At 42.2% G+C, this 17,187-nt stretch overlaps 1 protein-coding gene across 4 annotated transcripts in view; it reads left to right on the top strand.

Moving 5' to 3' along the window:
* Positions 1-17,187, top strand: part of LOC106997446 (uncharacterized) — a 47,804-nt gene that overhangs the window by 15,815 nt on the left and 14,802 nt on the right. For 2 of the 4 annotated variants that reach the window (XM_077996916.1, XM_077996917.1), the window contains exons 5-6: positions 502-738; positions 16,761-16,882. In XM_077996916.1, coding sequence (XP_077853042.1) covers positions 588-738; positions 16,761-16,882 — 273 coding nt within the window. In that variant the 5' untranslated portion in view covers positions 502-587. Of the gene's footprint in view, positions 1-501; positions 16,883-17,187 lie in introns of all 4 variants that reach the window. The other 2 variants (XR_013415385.1, XR_013415384.1) reach the window with 1 other exon arrangement.

Here is a 17,187-nt window from a genome sequence, read left to right on the forward strand (position 1 = left end):
CATTGATACCAACACTCATCTAATTAGTGCACACACCCTTCCTGGAGAATCAACCCGATATGTCATTAAACATCTTCTTTTAACTTTTGCATTTATGAGGCAGTCCTCAAAAATTAAAACTGATAACAGTCCAGCTTATGCCAGCTCACAATTTCAACAATTTTGTCACATGTAGAATATCTATCATTACACAGGCATCCCACATAACCCCCAAAGACAAGCCATAGTAGAACGTGCCCACTCCACCCTTAAAAATGTGCTCAAAAAACAGAAAAGGGCGAGTATGGGTAAAGACCCTGCAACACTATTGGCACAAGCCTTATTTACCCTACATTTTCTAAATTTAGATGACAAATTTCAATCAGCTGTAGAAAAGCACTTCGCTAAAACCTCTCGAGGCATAAAACCTGTAGTTTTATGGAAAGATGTGAACAGTAATATATGGTGTGGTCCAAGTAAATTAGTAAAGTAGAGGATATGCTTGTGTTCACACCTCCTCAGGTCCTCTTTAGATTCCAGCATGATGCATCAAACCATACCATGGTGTGTCCGGAATTGGTGGGTTCTTGGTCTCACTGACTTCAAGAATGAAGCCACGGACCCCCGCAGTGAGTGTTACAGTTCTTAAAGATGGTGTGTCCAGAGTTGGTTCCTTCAGACATTCAGATGTTTCTGGAGCTTCTTCCTTCTGGTGGGTTCGTGGTCTCGCTGACAGGAGTGAAGCTGTAGACCTTCACGGTGAGTGTTACAGCTCTTAAAGGCAGCACGTCTGGAGTTGTTTGTTCTTCCCGGTGGGTTTGTGGTCTTGCTGGCTTCAGGAGTGAAGCTGCAGACCTTCACGATGAGTGTTACAGCTCATAAAGGCAGCGTGGACACAAAGAGTGAGCAGCAGCAAGATTTATTGCAAAGAGCAAAAGAACAAAGCTTCCACAGTGTGGAAGGGGACCTGAGCGGTTTGCCACTGCTGGCTCAGGCAGCCTGCTTTTATTTCCTTATCTGACCCCACCCACATTCTGCTGATTGGTCCATTTTACAGAGAGCTGATTGGTCTGTTTTACAGAGAGCTGATTGGTCCCTTTTGACAGAGTGCTGATTGGTGCTTTTACAAACCTTTAGCTAGACACATAGTGCTAGACAGAAAAGTTCTCCAAGTCCCCACTAGGTTAGCTAGATACAGAGTACCGATTGGTGTATTTACAAACCGTGAGCTAGATACAGAGTACTGATTGGTGTATTTACAAACCTTGAGCTAGACACAGAGTGCTGATTGGTGCGTTTACAATCTCTTAGCTAGACATAAAGGTTCTCCAAGTCCCTGCTAGACTCAGGAGCTAAGCTGGCTTCACCTAGTATATCCCGCACTGGGCTGCAGGCCAAGCTGCCCACCAGTCCTGCGCCATGTGCCCGCACTTCTCAGACCTTGGGCAGTTGATAAGACCGGGCACCGCAGAGCAGGGGACGGTGCTCATCAGGGGGGCTTGGGCCGCTCAGGAGCCCACCGCGGTGGATGGGGCTCAGACATGGCAGGCTGCAGGTCCTGAGCCCTGACCCCCGGGGAGGCAACTGAGGCCCTGCAAGAATTCAAGCACCGTGCGTGTGGGCTGGTAGTGCTGGGGTACCTGGTGCAACCTCCACAGCTGATGGCCTGGGTGCTAAGCCCCTCACTGCCCTGGGCCAGTGACGCCAGCCGGCCACTCTGTGTGTGGGGCCCGCCAAGCCCGCTCCCGCACCTGCCAGAACTCACGCTGGCCCGCAAGCACCACGTGCAGCCCCAGTTCCTGCCCATGCCTCTCCCTTCACACATCACCACAAGCAGAGGGAGGCAGTTCTGGCCTCGGCCATCCCAGAGAGGGGCTCCCACAGTGCCGTGGCAGGCTGAAGGGCTCCTCAAGTGCCACCAGAGTGGATGCCGAGGCTGAGGAGGTGCCGAGAGCGAGGGCTGCTAGTATATTGCCACCTCTCAGTGGCGTGGCTAGGACCCAACCTGGTACCAGAGATGAAGGAACAGACCCCACAGGACCCGCAGCCCCAGACAATGTGGCTTCTGCAGACAACACAAGCCTCGGACATTACCTGGGAGATGCTGAAGAGGACAACTCAGGAGGCTGAATGAATTGTGCTCCAGACACAGACACCATTTACTCTAGATAATTTGTTCCTTGCTATGCTTTCTGTTGTACATTGCAACTCATGTAGGGTATTGATCCTTTTTATGCTCTCTCTTTATCTGCAACCTGTACCTGCTACACTCTATTGGGCTCGTATCTTAGATCCACCTTTCTTTTGCCCTGTCACCTGGGCAGACACCCCCTTCCCAGCCTATAATAACATGACTGCTTGTCTGGGAGGGATAGAGTCCCCCATTGGGATCCCTCAATAATGGCACACATTGGACTAAGGTGCCAGATAACACTACATATCACTCCACTATCCTCCCACTGTGTGTAAGCTATAAAAGTTCTAACCCTTACTATGTATCTGCCCAAACACAATTTTTGGCTACATCATGGCAAAGGAAATGCCTTAACAGCCTTAGCTGCAGGTAGCCTCAAACCAGGTAATGCAATCAATGCCGCTTTCCCAAACATTCCTTTCTGTGCTAAAGGAAAAAGCCAGGAAAGTAATGGATTTCACTTTAGCTGGGAGGTCTGTCATGGGGGACAAGCACATAGCCTCCAGTTAGGCAATTATAGCATCTTAGACTGGAGCCCCCATGGCCATTTGCAGGGCAGCCTTACTAATGTCCTCATCTGTCATGGCATCAATCACAGTTTCATAGTCACGTCCTGTTCCCCTATGATTTGGGCCAATTTGGGGATGGGATATCCCAGATGCCAAGTAAAATCCAAGACACTTTATGATGCCTGGGACATCTTGGCACCTCCCTTGACACCTGGCATGGAACATATCATAATTCCAGTAACAACTATACTATAACCTTTATTCATAATCACACTGATCAGTGCCTGATTTGCACTACCCATCCATATGTTTTCCTTATGGGAACCAATATTTCTATTACACTCCAAAACTCGACGTTTGTGACCCAGGTGCAGGGACAGGCTTGGTTTGCCTCATGTATCACTAATTACAATATATCCAATCTAAATATTACTAGTGTCATGGTATTAAGGAGACAATCTGAGGCATTCCTACCAGTCAATTTGAGATGTGCTTGGCAGGGTTCCTCTGCCCTTGCCACCTTAGAACGTGACTTGTCCCAATTCAGACACAAAAGATTCATGGTTACATTTATGGCCTTTACAGTCTCAGCCACAGTCATCCTGGCAACTGCTGTTGTTGCTGTGGCATCTATTACTGAATCAGTACAAACAGATGTCTTTGTAGATAATCTGGCCAAAAATGTGTCTAATGAACTTCTCTTACAGCAGGGTATAGATTAAAAAATTCTTGCGTGTCTGCAATCCCTCAAGGCTGCTTTGGAATACGTGGGGGAGCAACAAGATGCACTGGCATTCCAACAGCGATTAAACTGCAACTGGGAGCATAAACGTATCTGTGTCACTTCTCTACCATGGAAATCAATCAACACATAGTTGGGATGAGGTGAAACAACATCTCTGGGGAACCTTTCATAACAATTTAACAGTAGATGTAAAGCAACTTAAAACTAAAATTTTAGAATCCCTTCACACTTTAGATCTACACACCTAACAAACAGCCATATTGAAGGGTGTGCAAGATCATCTCTACTGGTTTGACACCCACTCCTGGGGGTCACTCTTTGACTGGAAAAGAATGTTGCTAATTATACTCATGATGGTCTTATGTTATTTACTAATTCTAGGATGCAAAGCCGGAGTAAGAGCAATGACCGCCACACCTGACAAACCTGTTGCTGCATATATCTGCACTCTCCAATCAATAAGATACAGAAAACAGAAAAGGGGGAGATGCAGGGTATCAGTCAGGATGATGGGAAAGATTGTAAAATAAACACAAACCTTCTTGGAAAGCTGGAAGGTTTTTGCAAAAGCCTCAGGATAGAGTTATGGCTGAAGGCAGCCTAATCCTCTTTGAGTTATAGCAAGGGTAATTAACATAGGAATGTAGAGGGGTCTATCCAAATAGCTTGTTTATTCATGTGGTCCTAAGACAAACCTTTGACCATCAGTCCTAAGACAAACCTTTGACCATCTGCAGGAGCATGATTGCTCTCTACTGTGGGGGATGGAGGGTAGGCAACAGTAATTACCTTCTAGTGGTGTTTACTTGAGACTTTTGTCATTTAATATGTGGTGTATAAATGCTGGGAGGGCCAGTGAGTCAGGGCCATGGTTGCAAATCTTTACAGCACTCTCCTGGGAGTCTGTAAGTGGGCTGGACTGTCAGCTGGACTGACAAGCATAATACCTGTGTCAGGGTATGTTATTAATCTGTTTTTGGGTCAGGGTCTGTGGGATGAACACCTGCAGCAGGACAGGGGTTTTTTAATCCCTAATGTAGTTGGTTCCTACTGCTGTGTCCTTTCTCCATTGGCTGGAGTTGGACTGCACAGTCTAAACTGACTGGATTGGCTAATGTTTGAAATTGAACACAGCTATCTAGATGGGAAGGGGAAGGCTATCCATTGTGGTGCAAGGCATGTCTAGGCTTGTCAGGGTATGTCAGGGTGTGGGAAAGGTGGGAAGGAATATTTACCACATGGGTAACTATAGAAACTAGAGAAAGAACCACAAGAACAGGGAATTAAGACCTTTTGAAGAGGAATTGATCATCTCTCACAGTTTCCTCCTCTTGATTTTATAGTTTTTCCTCTTCAAAACACCTCAGCGTATCTTGGCTCTATTGTTCTTCTTGGGCGTCTAGAAGGAAGAGTTTATCTGAATAAGGCAGGGGTGAACTGAGGGAGGTTCTGGTGAAGGTCTTTCTATAAGTCTTTGCACTAAGCCACGAATACAAGATATGATACAAGAATACACATAGAACGATTACAAGGGAGGTGAATATTGAGGTCATAATTCCTTTCCATTTCTCAAACCATTTTTCCATGAGGCTTGTAAAGGGGTCATTTATTCCAGAATTTTTAGCTAACTCATTTGATAAGGAGGTAAGGCCTTGTAAGGCTTTTGTTATTGTTCCATTGGGGGCGGTGTTATTAGGAATAAAAGTACAACATTGGACTCCAATCATGACAAAAATCCCGCCTTTTTTAGCTAATATCATGTCAAAGGCTATTCTATTTTCCCAGGCCATTTGGCTGGTAGGGCCTAATTGTTCAACTATTCCTTTAATAGCATCTCTAGTATAATTAACACAGTGTTGTTGATTATAAAAGATATAATTTATCTAAGCTACATTCTTGTTTGCAGTTGACCACCAGAACAATATAGACTTGAATCCTGCAGCTATTTGATTTCAGGCTTTCAATTCATATGGTACCCCTCGTGATATTCCAATAGCATCTATATAAACATGAGGATCAAAAGATCCGTGAGACATCTCCCTTTTTACGATATTCTGTTTTCAACTTTCTTGGTTGATGAAATGCCAAGGTGAAAGAGATAACCAATTGAATTAGAGTGTAAGTGCCATTCCAGTTACTTGGCAGAGTACCCAGCAATAGTCCCCCGCAATACCACCACATATTTGCTCAGGGATGAACAAGGGCAGACTGATTGGTAAGCTCTTGAAAAGGCTTGGTTTCACTGCACCCTGTTAAGTCTCCAAGGAATGCTAACTTGTCCCCCAGCCATGAAAGGCATGAGGTGAAGTTAATATCAGGGGCTGGAGGTTGGATGGTCCTCGGGGGCTGACCCGCAGGGCTCTTGACCTCAGGGAACAGCAGTAAAAGAGTCTTGCATGACTCATCGCCTCAGACTGTTCTGTTCTGGAAGAGAGCTACCATATAGCTCATGCCTGGTCTGTGAGAGGTCCACTTCACGAGTGGAAAGGGGACAATTTGAGTCTCTGACCTGCCTGTCACACAAGCATTAACAGTCACTTTTGTTTAGCATGTGAACAGAATATTTAGTCCATTCCAGCCAAGCATTTGTGTCCTGATACCCTATTTCAATTGCTGTAATTTATTTTAAATCTTTAACCTCTACAACAGCTACTTTTGGTTTATCATTGAGTATATAATGAGAAAAGGTTTGGTTAGCGGAGAACTTAGGAGAGGGAGAAGCAGGTGCAGGAGGTAGGGAAGCAATGAAGTGCATTTCAAAGGATCCTGCGGGGTCCTTCCCTGAGACTTCTGCTCCTATACCATAGAAACAGCTTAATGAAGGGGAAGAACTCTGGGGAGCAGAGATGGTGATCTGTGCTGGATTACATTGGTTCAGCTGACAATTGGGAGGGGTAATTCCTTTAGTAAAATGAATATATAGTTTTAAGAAACTGGAAGTACTAGTTGGGGTGGTTCATCCTCGCTCTTTAGTATTTCATAGAACATTGGACCAACTTCGGCAGAGAAGCTCTTCTCTAAGAGAACAAGATTCCCAGTTCATACTGGAGTCTTCGTCAAACTCTTCCCGAACTAACTTATCCCAGTTAACAAATGCCCGGTGTGAGGAAAGCCAGGAAGGATGGAGATACTTTTCTGAAGTCAACTCTCCACAGGGTATAACAAGGCAAGCTTCAAAGGTAATAAATAGTTTGGGGTGAGCTTGACTTGGTTACATTAATGATAAGGAGACTAGTGATGGGGTCGGGGGAGGAAAGAAATACAGAATAGGAGAGTTAAACCCTCTTTAGCCTTAGCTTGGTAAGAGTTGGTCCTGGAACAAGGGACCATGATTCTGGGAAGAGTGGTGCCTGCTTAACTTGAGTGTGATCAGTCCAAACTGCCGTATCAGTTGTTAAGAGCACTAAATAAGGTCCTTCCCAAGTGGGCTCGAGCTTCCTTTCTTTCCAACTCCTGATGAGGACATGATCTCTAGGCTGGTGGTGGTGAACTGGAAATTCAAGAGTTGGAGTCTGGGCTAGAATGCCTTGAGTCCTAAGGAAGGAGAGGCCAGAAGACAGAACTAATATATAGTTTTTGAGAAATTGAGTGAGGGTTTTCCCACTCAAAGGCAAATAAGTCCCAGCTGTCCTCTGCTAACAAATAAGTCCAGAAGGCATCTTTTAAATGTACTACTGTAAACAACTCGTGGCTGTATGGGATCCTACTGATAACAGCATAAGGATTGGGAACAACAGGGTGTGTAGTGTGGACTATCTGATTAATAACCCTAAGGTCTTGCACTAACCAGTATGACCTGTCTGGCTTCTTTACAGGCAGTATTGGAGTGTTATAGGGAGACATACAGGGTTCAAGAAGCCCATCACGGAGAAGACCTTAAATTATATGTTTTAAATTTTCTCTGCCTTCTAAAGGAATAGGGTATTGCTTTCTCTTTACTACTTCCACAGGGGTTTTTAATTTAACATGAATCAGAGGAATCCATAACTTTCCTCGATTCCCATCTTTTGACCATATCTTGGGATGAATGTGTTCTTTGTCGGCGGTGGCGAGCAAGTTTAGGGAGGGGTGGAATTTTCCATGATTGGTTTGAAGACCTAAGCCTAATTTTAGCGTTAAATCTCTTCCTAATAGATTTGCCCCTGCTTCCAGGATTAACAGAAATTTCATACTAGCTGATCAGTTTTTATATTCAACTTCTATCTCCTACTTACTGGTTCCTTCTCTAAATCTGTATTTTCATTCATGGGTGTTACGTCTCCCCCCATCTCTCTCAGCCCCTATGTCCCAGCCAGGACAAAGCACTCTTAGTTGGCCTGGCAGAGAGGAGCTGAGCTACTGGCGGGAGTGTGCTGATGGTGCTAGAAGGCCCTGACCAAAGCCAGTCACACTTTTGTATGACCTCTGGCTGCTGTAAACATGTGGCTGGGCCGAAGTGAACAACGCTGGGCACAAGAGTCCTCCAGAGTGGTCCCTTGACCAACCTGTCCCAGCTACCCAGCTTACATCCGAACTTGCCCTTCTTCCTCTTTCCTTGCCAGCTTCACAATCATGCTGGGATGGGGTAAAATGACAAGCTTCTGTCTGCTTTAAGCAGTCATGCCACACTGCCAACAGTTTTCAAAGCATTATAGCCTTCAAAGAGATCCTTCCTTCCTTTCCTAATTTTAAGTTCCCAGGCTTCGCTTTTTGGTGCTCTTCATATGGCCTGGAAAGTGGGGGCCTAGGCTCTTTTTAGGTTCTGGCCTCCTGAGTACTTTGTTGTATGGTGGACAGAAGAATTTTTTCCTACTGCTTTTGTTTTTCTTTGTCCCTTCTTACACACACTTTTTGAGCCTTCCTAAGAAGTTCACTCATGGGACAGTGTGGGCGATCAGTCAGAGTGGCAGAAGAAATTATAGGAATAGAAAGAAGCAAACCTTGAAAGGCAAGGAAGTTTGGCATAGCTTCAGATAGTTTGGCTGAAGGCAGCCAGATTCCCTTTTCAGGAGCCAGAGAGCTTAGGGCGCAGATACATAGGAATGTAGAGAAGTTTATCTAAAGAGCTTGTTTACTCATGTGGTCCTACGACTAACCTTTGATCACTCATGGGCAGGATAGATCTCCTGGGGTGGGGGAGACCAGATTAATTACCCACAGGTGTGTTGACTCAAAGCCTTTTTCATTAAAACTGTGCCCAATAAATGCCCACAGGGACAGCTAATTGGGGCTGTGGTTGCTGACTCCTTACAGCACCTTCCTTGGTGTCTGTGAGTGACTTAGATCCCTAGAGGCACTTTCACTGAATATCAGTGTCTGGGTACATTATTCATCCATCATGCGAGCTGGGGTCTGCAGGACAGACCCCCAAAGGATGGTCTTTCCAATTTTCCATCTTTTGTAACTTCTTTGAAATATCTGGCCAACCGTTAGTAACAAAATGAAGTTTTAACATTCCTTATCCAAGAGGATCTCGGGATCTAGACCAGCATACTTTCTCATTTGATCCTTTAATCTGTCTAAAAATTCTATAGGCCCTTCATCTTGCCCTTGCTGTATATCAAATGCTCACGTAAGATTCTGGATTCGGGGTACTGATTCTTTAATCCCTTTTATTATCATTGCCCTAAGGTCTTACATATGTAGTGGACTGCATTGTTATTGTCCCACTGGGGGTCTTTGGTGGTGAATTTTTGATCTGCTGCAAACGTTTTGGCCAGGAGGGTGTTCACATTCTCAGACTACCATAGCAGCTCTACAGATCATGCTTCTTTCTTCCCTTGAGAAGAGGATGCCTAGGATGGACATTAGCTCAGCCCAAGCATGTAACTGTAGTCCTAGTAATTGGTCAATTTGGTTTGCTACCCCATAAGAATCATCTAATAGTGGCTTAAGCTCTCTTTATAGGTTTTGTACTTCTGAGCTGGTTAAAGCAGCATTTACAAAGCCAATGCCACCTCCTCCTAGGGGCACGTCCCTCAAAGGGAAGAGAGCTGGAGCTGATTCCCCTGAGGTAGAGGGGAAGAGGAAGCTCTGAATATCTTTTTTTCATTGCTCTATTTCATGTTAAAGTCCCTTTAGGGAAGGGTACTTAGGCTGGTAGTGAGTGGGCTCTTGGGACGATTCCCAAGAGGGAGGGTTATAAGGAGGGGAAGCAACGGGGGAGTGGCAAGGATCTGGGACAGCAACTGCTTGAGGGGGAGGAAAGTTAGGGATGTTTGGTGGGGGAAGGTGATCTAGTGGGTCCCAAGTCATAGATTGCTTGGGGTTAAGAGTTTCAGTTTCCTTAGAGGAAACATTCTCTGGTTTATGCTTACCTTTTTGAGGTTTTAGGGAGTAGAGAAGAACAGGTCCTTGTCACCAACACAAGGCATAATCTATCTCTTCTTGGGAAACTGGACTCTTGTTATTAACATGTTCTATTAGAAGCTGATAAATCCAATCCTCATTTGACCCAAAGTTTGGTCAGAAAACTGAGGGTTTAAGGATTGGTTCCTGGGTCCAAATAAAACAATAATATTTTATCATTTGTTGCTTTTTCTTACACTTAGTCCTTTCATTATCTTTCCAATATGTTAACATGAGACCTAGGGGACTCTCAAGGGGAATATCATTGCTGTTAGCTTTATCCTTTTCACTCCTTATCTTACTTGGGGTATTTCCCATCTCAATGGTTTTGGGGTGAGGCTCTACTTCCCTTAGTGGAAATTTTTTGCCTTCCCCACTACTGGAGGTTTGTGTGAGGCTCAATCCCCCCTACTGGAGATTTCTCACCTTTACTTTCTTCTAGAGACTCAACCCCTTGTATTAGGGATTTCCTGCCTTCCTTTTCTCTCTCTCTCTCTCTCTCTCTCTCTCTCTTTTTCAGAGTCTCGCTCTGTCACCCAGGCTGGAGTACAGCGGCACGATCTCTGCTCACTGCAAGCTCCACCTCCCAAGTTCACGCCATTCTCCTGCCTCAGCCTCCCAAGTAGATGGGACTACAGGTACCCGCCACCACGCCTGGCTAATTTTGTTTTTGTATTTTTAGTAGAGATGGGGTTTTACCGTGTTAGCCAGGATGGTCTTGATCTCCTGACCTGATGATCCGCCTGCCTCAGACTCCCAAAGTGCTGGGATTACAGGCATGAGCCACCACGCCTAGCCTCTACCTTCCTTTTCTCTAGAGGCTCAATCCCCCCAGTGGAGGCTTCTTGCACTCTTTTCCTTTCATTTCATCCTCTCTGGCTACTTCCCCGAAGGGAATGTCAGGTCCCTCTTAACGTTGGTGGGTCAGTATAAACTCCTGATGGGAGCCAAAAGGCTGCCATAAGTCATATGAAGTGACCACGGATCTGCAGATTGGACTCACTCACTCTACACACCAGTAGTACTTATTCACACACTTTCAACTTTCAACCTCCAAGATGTCCCAACCACCAAGGAAATACTTTGTCACCCCCATGGCATTTCTTACCTTGTTCTGTGCACAGAGTTGGCTGGTCACCATGGCATGTGATGATCTTTTCCCCCCAAGTTGTTGCTCTGTTTCTTCTTGTGTTGCTGAGAGTCTGGATTTATTTGTCACACTGGTTGGGTCTCGACTCCTTACCCCCAAGGCCACCGCAATGAGGCAGTGGGGCATGGCTCCTCACGGGAGAGGACTGGACCCTTCCCCAGAGAAGAATAGGTATCCCAAATGGGCCCCTAAATTTGTTAGAAACAAGTTTCGGTGATGCAGAAGAAATAGGACTTAAATAGAAATTTTCTCAGCAAGGCAAATTTACTTCTACAGAAGGATGCAGCTTGCGCCAGTCACGATTGCAAGAGCACACCAGGTGGGATAGGGCAGGGGTTTTTATCCCTAATGCAATTGGTTCCTACTCCTGTGTCCTTTCTCCTGTGGGTTGGACCCCACAGTCTAAACTGACACGATTGGCTAATGTTTGAAATTCAACACAGCTATCTAGGCTGGAAGGGGAAGGCTATCCATTATGGTGCAAGGCATGTCTAGGCTTGTCAGGGCATGTCAGGGTGTGGCAAGGGCGGGAAGAGTTGTTTACAACTCTCAGCATGGGTAACTATAGAAAGTAGAGAAACAAACAACCAGAGGAACAGGAAACTAAAACCTTTTGAAGAGGAATTTGTCATCTTTGACACTCAGAAATTGTATAATTTGTGTGATCATTGTTAGTTTTGCTTAACTGTTTTTTTGTTTGTTTCTGTCTTATTGGGTTTCTTTAGTGTGTATGTGTTTGTCCTTTCCCCTATCAAATTTGACCAACCCTCTAGTTCATGAGCGTGGAATCCTCCAGACCCTCTAACTCATGAATGTAGAATCCTCCACTCCAAAGAAATAAGAGCACCTTGCTCCCCTCAGCCTTTCAGGGCATTCTCAGGCAACTGAGAATCATGTGAATGTGTCTGGGAGGAATGCTCCTTAAGATGTGCAGTGGCTCTAAAAAGGTTTCCCCCTCAGAAGAATATACTTAGGATCTAATCTCAGCTGGCAGGAGCATATCAGGAGCTGACCCTTCCCATACCTTGAGCCCCTGACACACTGTTCCAGGTAGCTGCGACACAGGTGGACTGAACTCGTTCAAGGGGTAATGGTCCCTGAAAAGCTAGGTCTGCAAGCTATACATTGTGGGTCTGACACACGTCCCGACTTGGTCAAATCTGAAGAGGAACTCTAAATTGTGGAGAACAAGGCCTCTGAAGGAGGAAGAAAATGGTCAGCAAAAGAAAAAAAAAGAGGAAAGATTTTTTTATTTTGACTACTAAAGGGGCATAATTTACATAGCAAGGCCACCTTTTTGCCAGCCAGACCAAACTGAAAGAGCAATGGCTGTGCTTCTGAAAAAGCAGCATTTTGTCCTAGCTGAAATATGGTAATGAAAATTTAAAGGATTTTTTTAAAGGGGCGCAATGGTTAAAAGTCAGCTTATTTAAAGGGTAACATCCAAGATGTGTGTGTGTATGTGTGCGTGTTTGTATTTAAAAGGCCTTCATGTTTTTCTCACCTAGTACCTTGTCTTTTTTTGAGCAAAAGTTTTTTTTCTTCACAGTTGACTGAGTTATGTTTTCACCTGGTTTTGTTTTGGTTTTTTTTTGTTTTTGTCTTTTTTTTTTTTTTTTTTTTTTTGACTAGAATAGTTATTGCAACAGGTTTCTCTAATTTTTTTTGAAGATCCTAGATTTCAGTGTGGGCTCTGCCCAGAGCTCAGAGATCCAGTTAAAAGATAGATAGTCCCTATCTAAACAAAATTGTTCTCCTTATATAATCCTATGATAGATTTCTATAATTTTATGTTTGATTTGGTTCAAAGAAAAATAAAAGCATCTCCCACCAGCACCATGAGATTATTTCTCTCTGTACCTTATGATGTAAATTTTGCTATTTGATTTTCTCTTGAGTTGTTTCCTTTAATATGCAAATTTAAGGATATTTAGCTGACAACTGTCTAGGTTTGTAAAGCAAGTAATCAAGAATCTGGGCACAGTGGCTCACGCCTGTAATCCTACCACTTTGGGAGGCCGAGGCGGGGGTGGATCACTTAAGGCCAGGAGTTCAAGACAAGCCTGGCCAACATAGTAAAACCACACCTCCACTAAAACACAAAAATTAGCTTGACATGATGGTGGGTGCCTGTAATCCCACCTACTCGGGAGGCTGAAATGGGAGAATCGCTTGAACCTGGGAGATGGTGGTTGCAGTGAGCCAAGATCATGCCACTGCACTCCAGCCTGGGCAGATGAGCAAGACTCTGTCTCAAAAAAAAAAAAAAAAAAAAAAAAAAAAAAAAAATCTGAAAATCTAAGATAGGAAAAAAAAAAGGGAGATTCTTTATGAATCTGTAAAATATACTTCCATCAGCATGCCTAATATGTCTATGTATTTATGTGTTGTATACACAATGTTTCACTACTACAAATACATAAAAGAGATCTAATTAATTGTCTTAAGGAAAAATAAAAGCTTTTAAATGAAATATTTTATCAGGAAAAAAGAAAAGACTAGTCAAATGCTTTTACAAGCTTATGTAACTTAAGTAAAATCTTTAATAAATAAACTAGCTTTAAAATTATTGGTAAAGTTATATTAGAAATGTCTTAGAATTGCCAGCATATTTTTTTTACATGTGTTAATCAAGCAATTTCATAGTTATCACTGCCAAATACTATAAGGTGTCAAAATTTGACGTAAGGGTTACAAAACTATGAACCCAGCTCAAAACAGAATGATCTTTGCTTGTGTAATTTTTTTTTTTAAGATGAAGTCTTGCTGTGTCACCCAGGCTGGAGTTCAGTGGTGCAATCTCAGCTCACTGCAACCTCCGCCTCCTGGGCTCAACTGATTCTCCTGCCTCAGCCTCCAGAGTAGCTGGGACTAGAGCGCCCACCACCACACCAGGTTATTTTATTTTATTTTATTTTTTTTTTGTATTTTTAGTAGAGACAGGGTCTCACCATATTGGCCAGGCTGCTCTCAAACTCCTGGTGATTTGCCTGTCTCAGCCTCCCAAAACACTGGGATTACAGGTGTGAGCCACTATGCCTGTCCTGCTTGTGTAATTTTTAATAAGTAGGACGTTGACATTGGTTTAGTGAAAATAGCTGCATCTTAAATTTAGTAAGATTACTATAACTTCTGATTTTGTGGCTTTAGGCAGGCTAGTTCACAAGCAGTAAGGAGGCCTGTTTTGTGAAAGGACTGTTATGATCTTTGTTTCAAAACTAAACTATAAACTAAGTTCCTCCCAAAGTCCAGGAATGAACTAGGACAGCTTGGAGATTAAAAGCAAGATGGAGTCAAGTTAGGTCATGTCTTTTTTCACTATTTTAGTTATAATTTTGCAATGGTGGTTTCATAACTTTAAATCATGACTATCTCAGTTTTCATAAATAAGCTAGGTGAACAATTAAAATAATTAGGTAAATGTAATGGGATAAAACTTGTAAACAAACTTTAATAATTTAGAATCTAAAGTTATATTAAATTAGGCCAGTCATGGTGGCTCACCTCTGTAATCCCAGCACTTTGAGAGGCTGAGGTGAGTAGATTACTTGAGATCAGGACTTCAAGACCAGCCTGACCAACATGGCAAAATTCTGTCTCTACTAAAAATACAAAAATTAGCCAGGTGTGGTGGCACATGCTTGTAATCATAGCTACTCTGGAGGCTGAGGTAGGAAAATTGCTTGAACCCGGGAGGCAGAGATTGCACTGAGCTGAGATTGCACCACTGCACTCCATCTTGGGTGACAGAGCAAGACTCTGTCTCAAAAAATAAATAAAAATAAAAAAAAAAGTTATATAAAATTAAATAATAGATGTTTCATTATTTGGGTGTTTTCAAATAACTACATATTGTAGGAAAACATTATTGCTAAAAAGAAAAAAAAGTGTGTCCTTTCTTTAAAAGGTGAACAAGTTTTGTCTCATTCAAAGCTTCTTTAAAGGTATAAAACAAGGTAAAAGCTTAAAGAGAAATAACTTAAATAATTTTATATAAGAAAAAATCTTATATGGTAAATTTAATCCTAAAATAAAATGGTTGTTTAAGAAGAAGGGATGTTCAGGACAAACCAGAAAGTCCAAGCATGTCATGAATGGTTGGTGTAAGTCACAATAAGAGGATTTATATATGTTAAAAAAACTCAAAAAACTTTTATATAATCAAGTTGTCATATTATTATTAAGTTTTGGTTTGGTCAGGGAAAAAATGAGGTAAAAAATTTTTTAATTAATGTTATTACACCCATGTAACTTCCTGTATGCGTTTTTAAAGTTTTTGTAACATTATGTTACAGTATGTAACCTCCTGGGTGTAAAAGGATGTCAAGTCCTGCTAAATCTTAAACACTGACAGAAATTAAAACCTCATCTTCAGGCCCGTAGAAGGTGCCAATAAAAATAAACTGCATTCCTAACACAAAGCCAGAAATTAAAGCCATTAACTCCTCAAGGCCCAGGGACCATTGCAGAAGAAGTGGACAGGTGAGATTTTAAGGACCGATTTTAAGAGATAAAATAAGTTCAGTTTCTCTATAAATTAATCATTAATGCCAAATGCACACTGATGCAAGACCAACATGTGGACCCCTGTGTCAGATAAACAAGGTTTTCTTAAAGCATTAACCAACTCCTTAATAAAGGTTATAAAAGGCTTATGGAAATTATGTCATATGATCAAGACTAAAATTTTATAGCTTGTTTACAAAATTTTAAAAAACAAATTTAATTGGCTTCATGCTGTTTTTATTAGAGCTTCTTGTTTGGAAAATTAAGTCTCCTCTCTCATAGAATGAAGGCTTTAACTGTTTTTTTGAAATCCTTGAGTTATCACTTTGTGTATTTGTCCATTTCCACACTGCTGATAAAGACATACCCAAGACTGGGACATTCACAAAAGAAAGAGGTTTATTGGACTTAGAGTTCCATGTGGCTGGGGAGGCCTCACAATCATGGTGGAAGGCGAAAGGCACATCTCATGTGGCAGCAAACAAGAGAAAAGAGCTTGTGCAGGGAAACTCCCATTTTTAAAACCATCAGATATTGTGAGACTTATTCACTGTCATGAGAACAGCATTGGAAAAACCTGCCCCCATGACTCATTTACCTCCCACCAGGTCCCTCCCACAATACATGGGAGGTGGCACAGCCAAATCATACCACTTTGGTTAAGTGAATGAATTTACAATGACCTGTAATCCTATTTTGTTATATCAAGTATTTTAAACCTTTTATATTTGACAAACTTTCCAACATCAAATTATAAATTATGTCTTTTTTTGACTTAATTAATCCTTTAAGATAGTAGAGTCTCTAAAATCCAAAAATGACATAATTTGGCTTATTTGATATAAAAATAATACAGGAAGCATTGCCAAATATGAAATGGTGTTTGGTTTTCTTTGGGTTGTATTTGTATAAGTATGTTATTGGTATGTGTTCCAAAATTATGGGAAACTCCTATAATTCTGATATGACTTAGTGTACATTATCAGTGATAATCATAATTCTTATGTTAAAATTATTGTGTGCCACAGAGGTAACAAATTTCCTTGTCAATTGTGTCTTTGATTATGGCTGCCCTAAAATTTTTGTCATCCACAGACAATTGTTGTCTTGTTTTGGTCTTCTTTAGAAGGTGGTTTTATAATCAGCTATAAAACTCTAACAGGTGCTCTTGAATGGAGGTTTCTGATAACTTTGGAGATTGTGACATCAAAATAGAGGAAAAACTTTCAGGACTCATTGAAAGCTAAAATGTTCATGAGTATAAGCTGAATAGGGAAGAACTGCATGGACTGAACTAATCTTTTTGACTTTTTGCTTAAAATGTTGTTGATCCTTTGTTTTGTTTTTCAGAGTCTTGGAACTTTTCTTCTGAGCCATTGACAACCTTTAACAATTTAGTATATTCCTATGAACAAAATTTAGAGCATATTTGTTTCTCTCTACCTGATTTCTCCAGTATTTGGGAACCATTTGTGAGTATTCTTAACTTATGGCAATACAGTTATTTGCATAAGTGCAGTAAGAATCTATTTTCATTTGTAACAGGACACAATTGGAGAAACTGGTTATTTTACCTAGGATTTGACTGGAATGGTGTACTTTCCTTTAAAGAATCAAACTTGACTTATGGAGCCAAGAACGACCTTGGAAAAACTGGTCTCATATTTTGTGTACACAGTCCCTGTACGGGGTTTCTGATCCGTGGTAACTAAAGAATGTCACTTTCTGACAGGCCCAGAAGCCCCAGGTTTATCTTGGAACCTCAAGAGGAGAGGAA

Source organism: Macaca mulatta, chromosome 3 (assembly GCF_049350105.2).
Source record: "Macaca mulatta isolate MMU2019108-1 chromosome 3, T2T-MMU8v2.0, whole genome shotgun sequence".
Classification (NCBI taxonomy): domain Eukaryota; kingdom Metazoa; phylum Chordata; class Mammalia; order Primates; family Cercopithecidae; genus Macaca; species Macaca mulatta.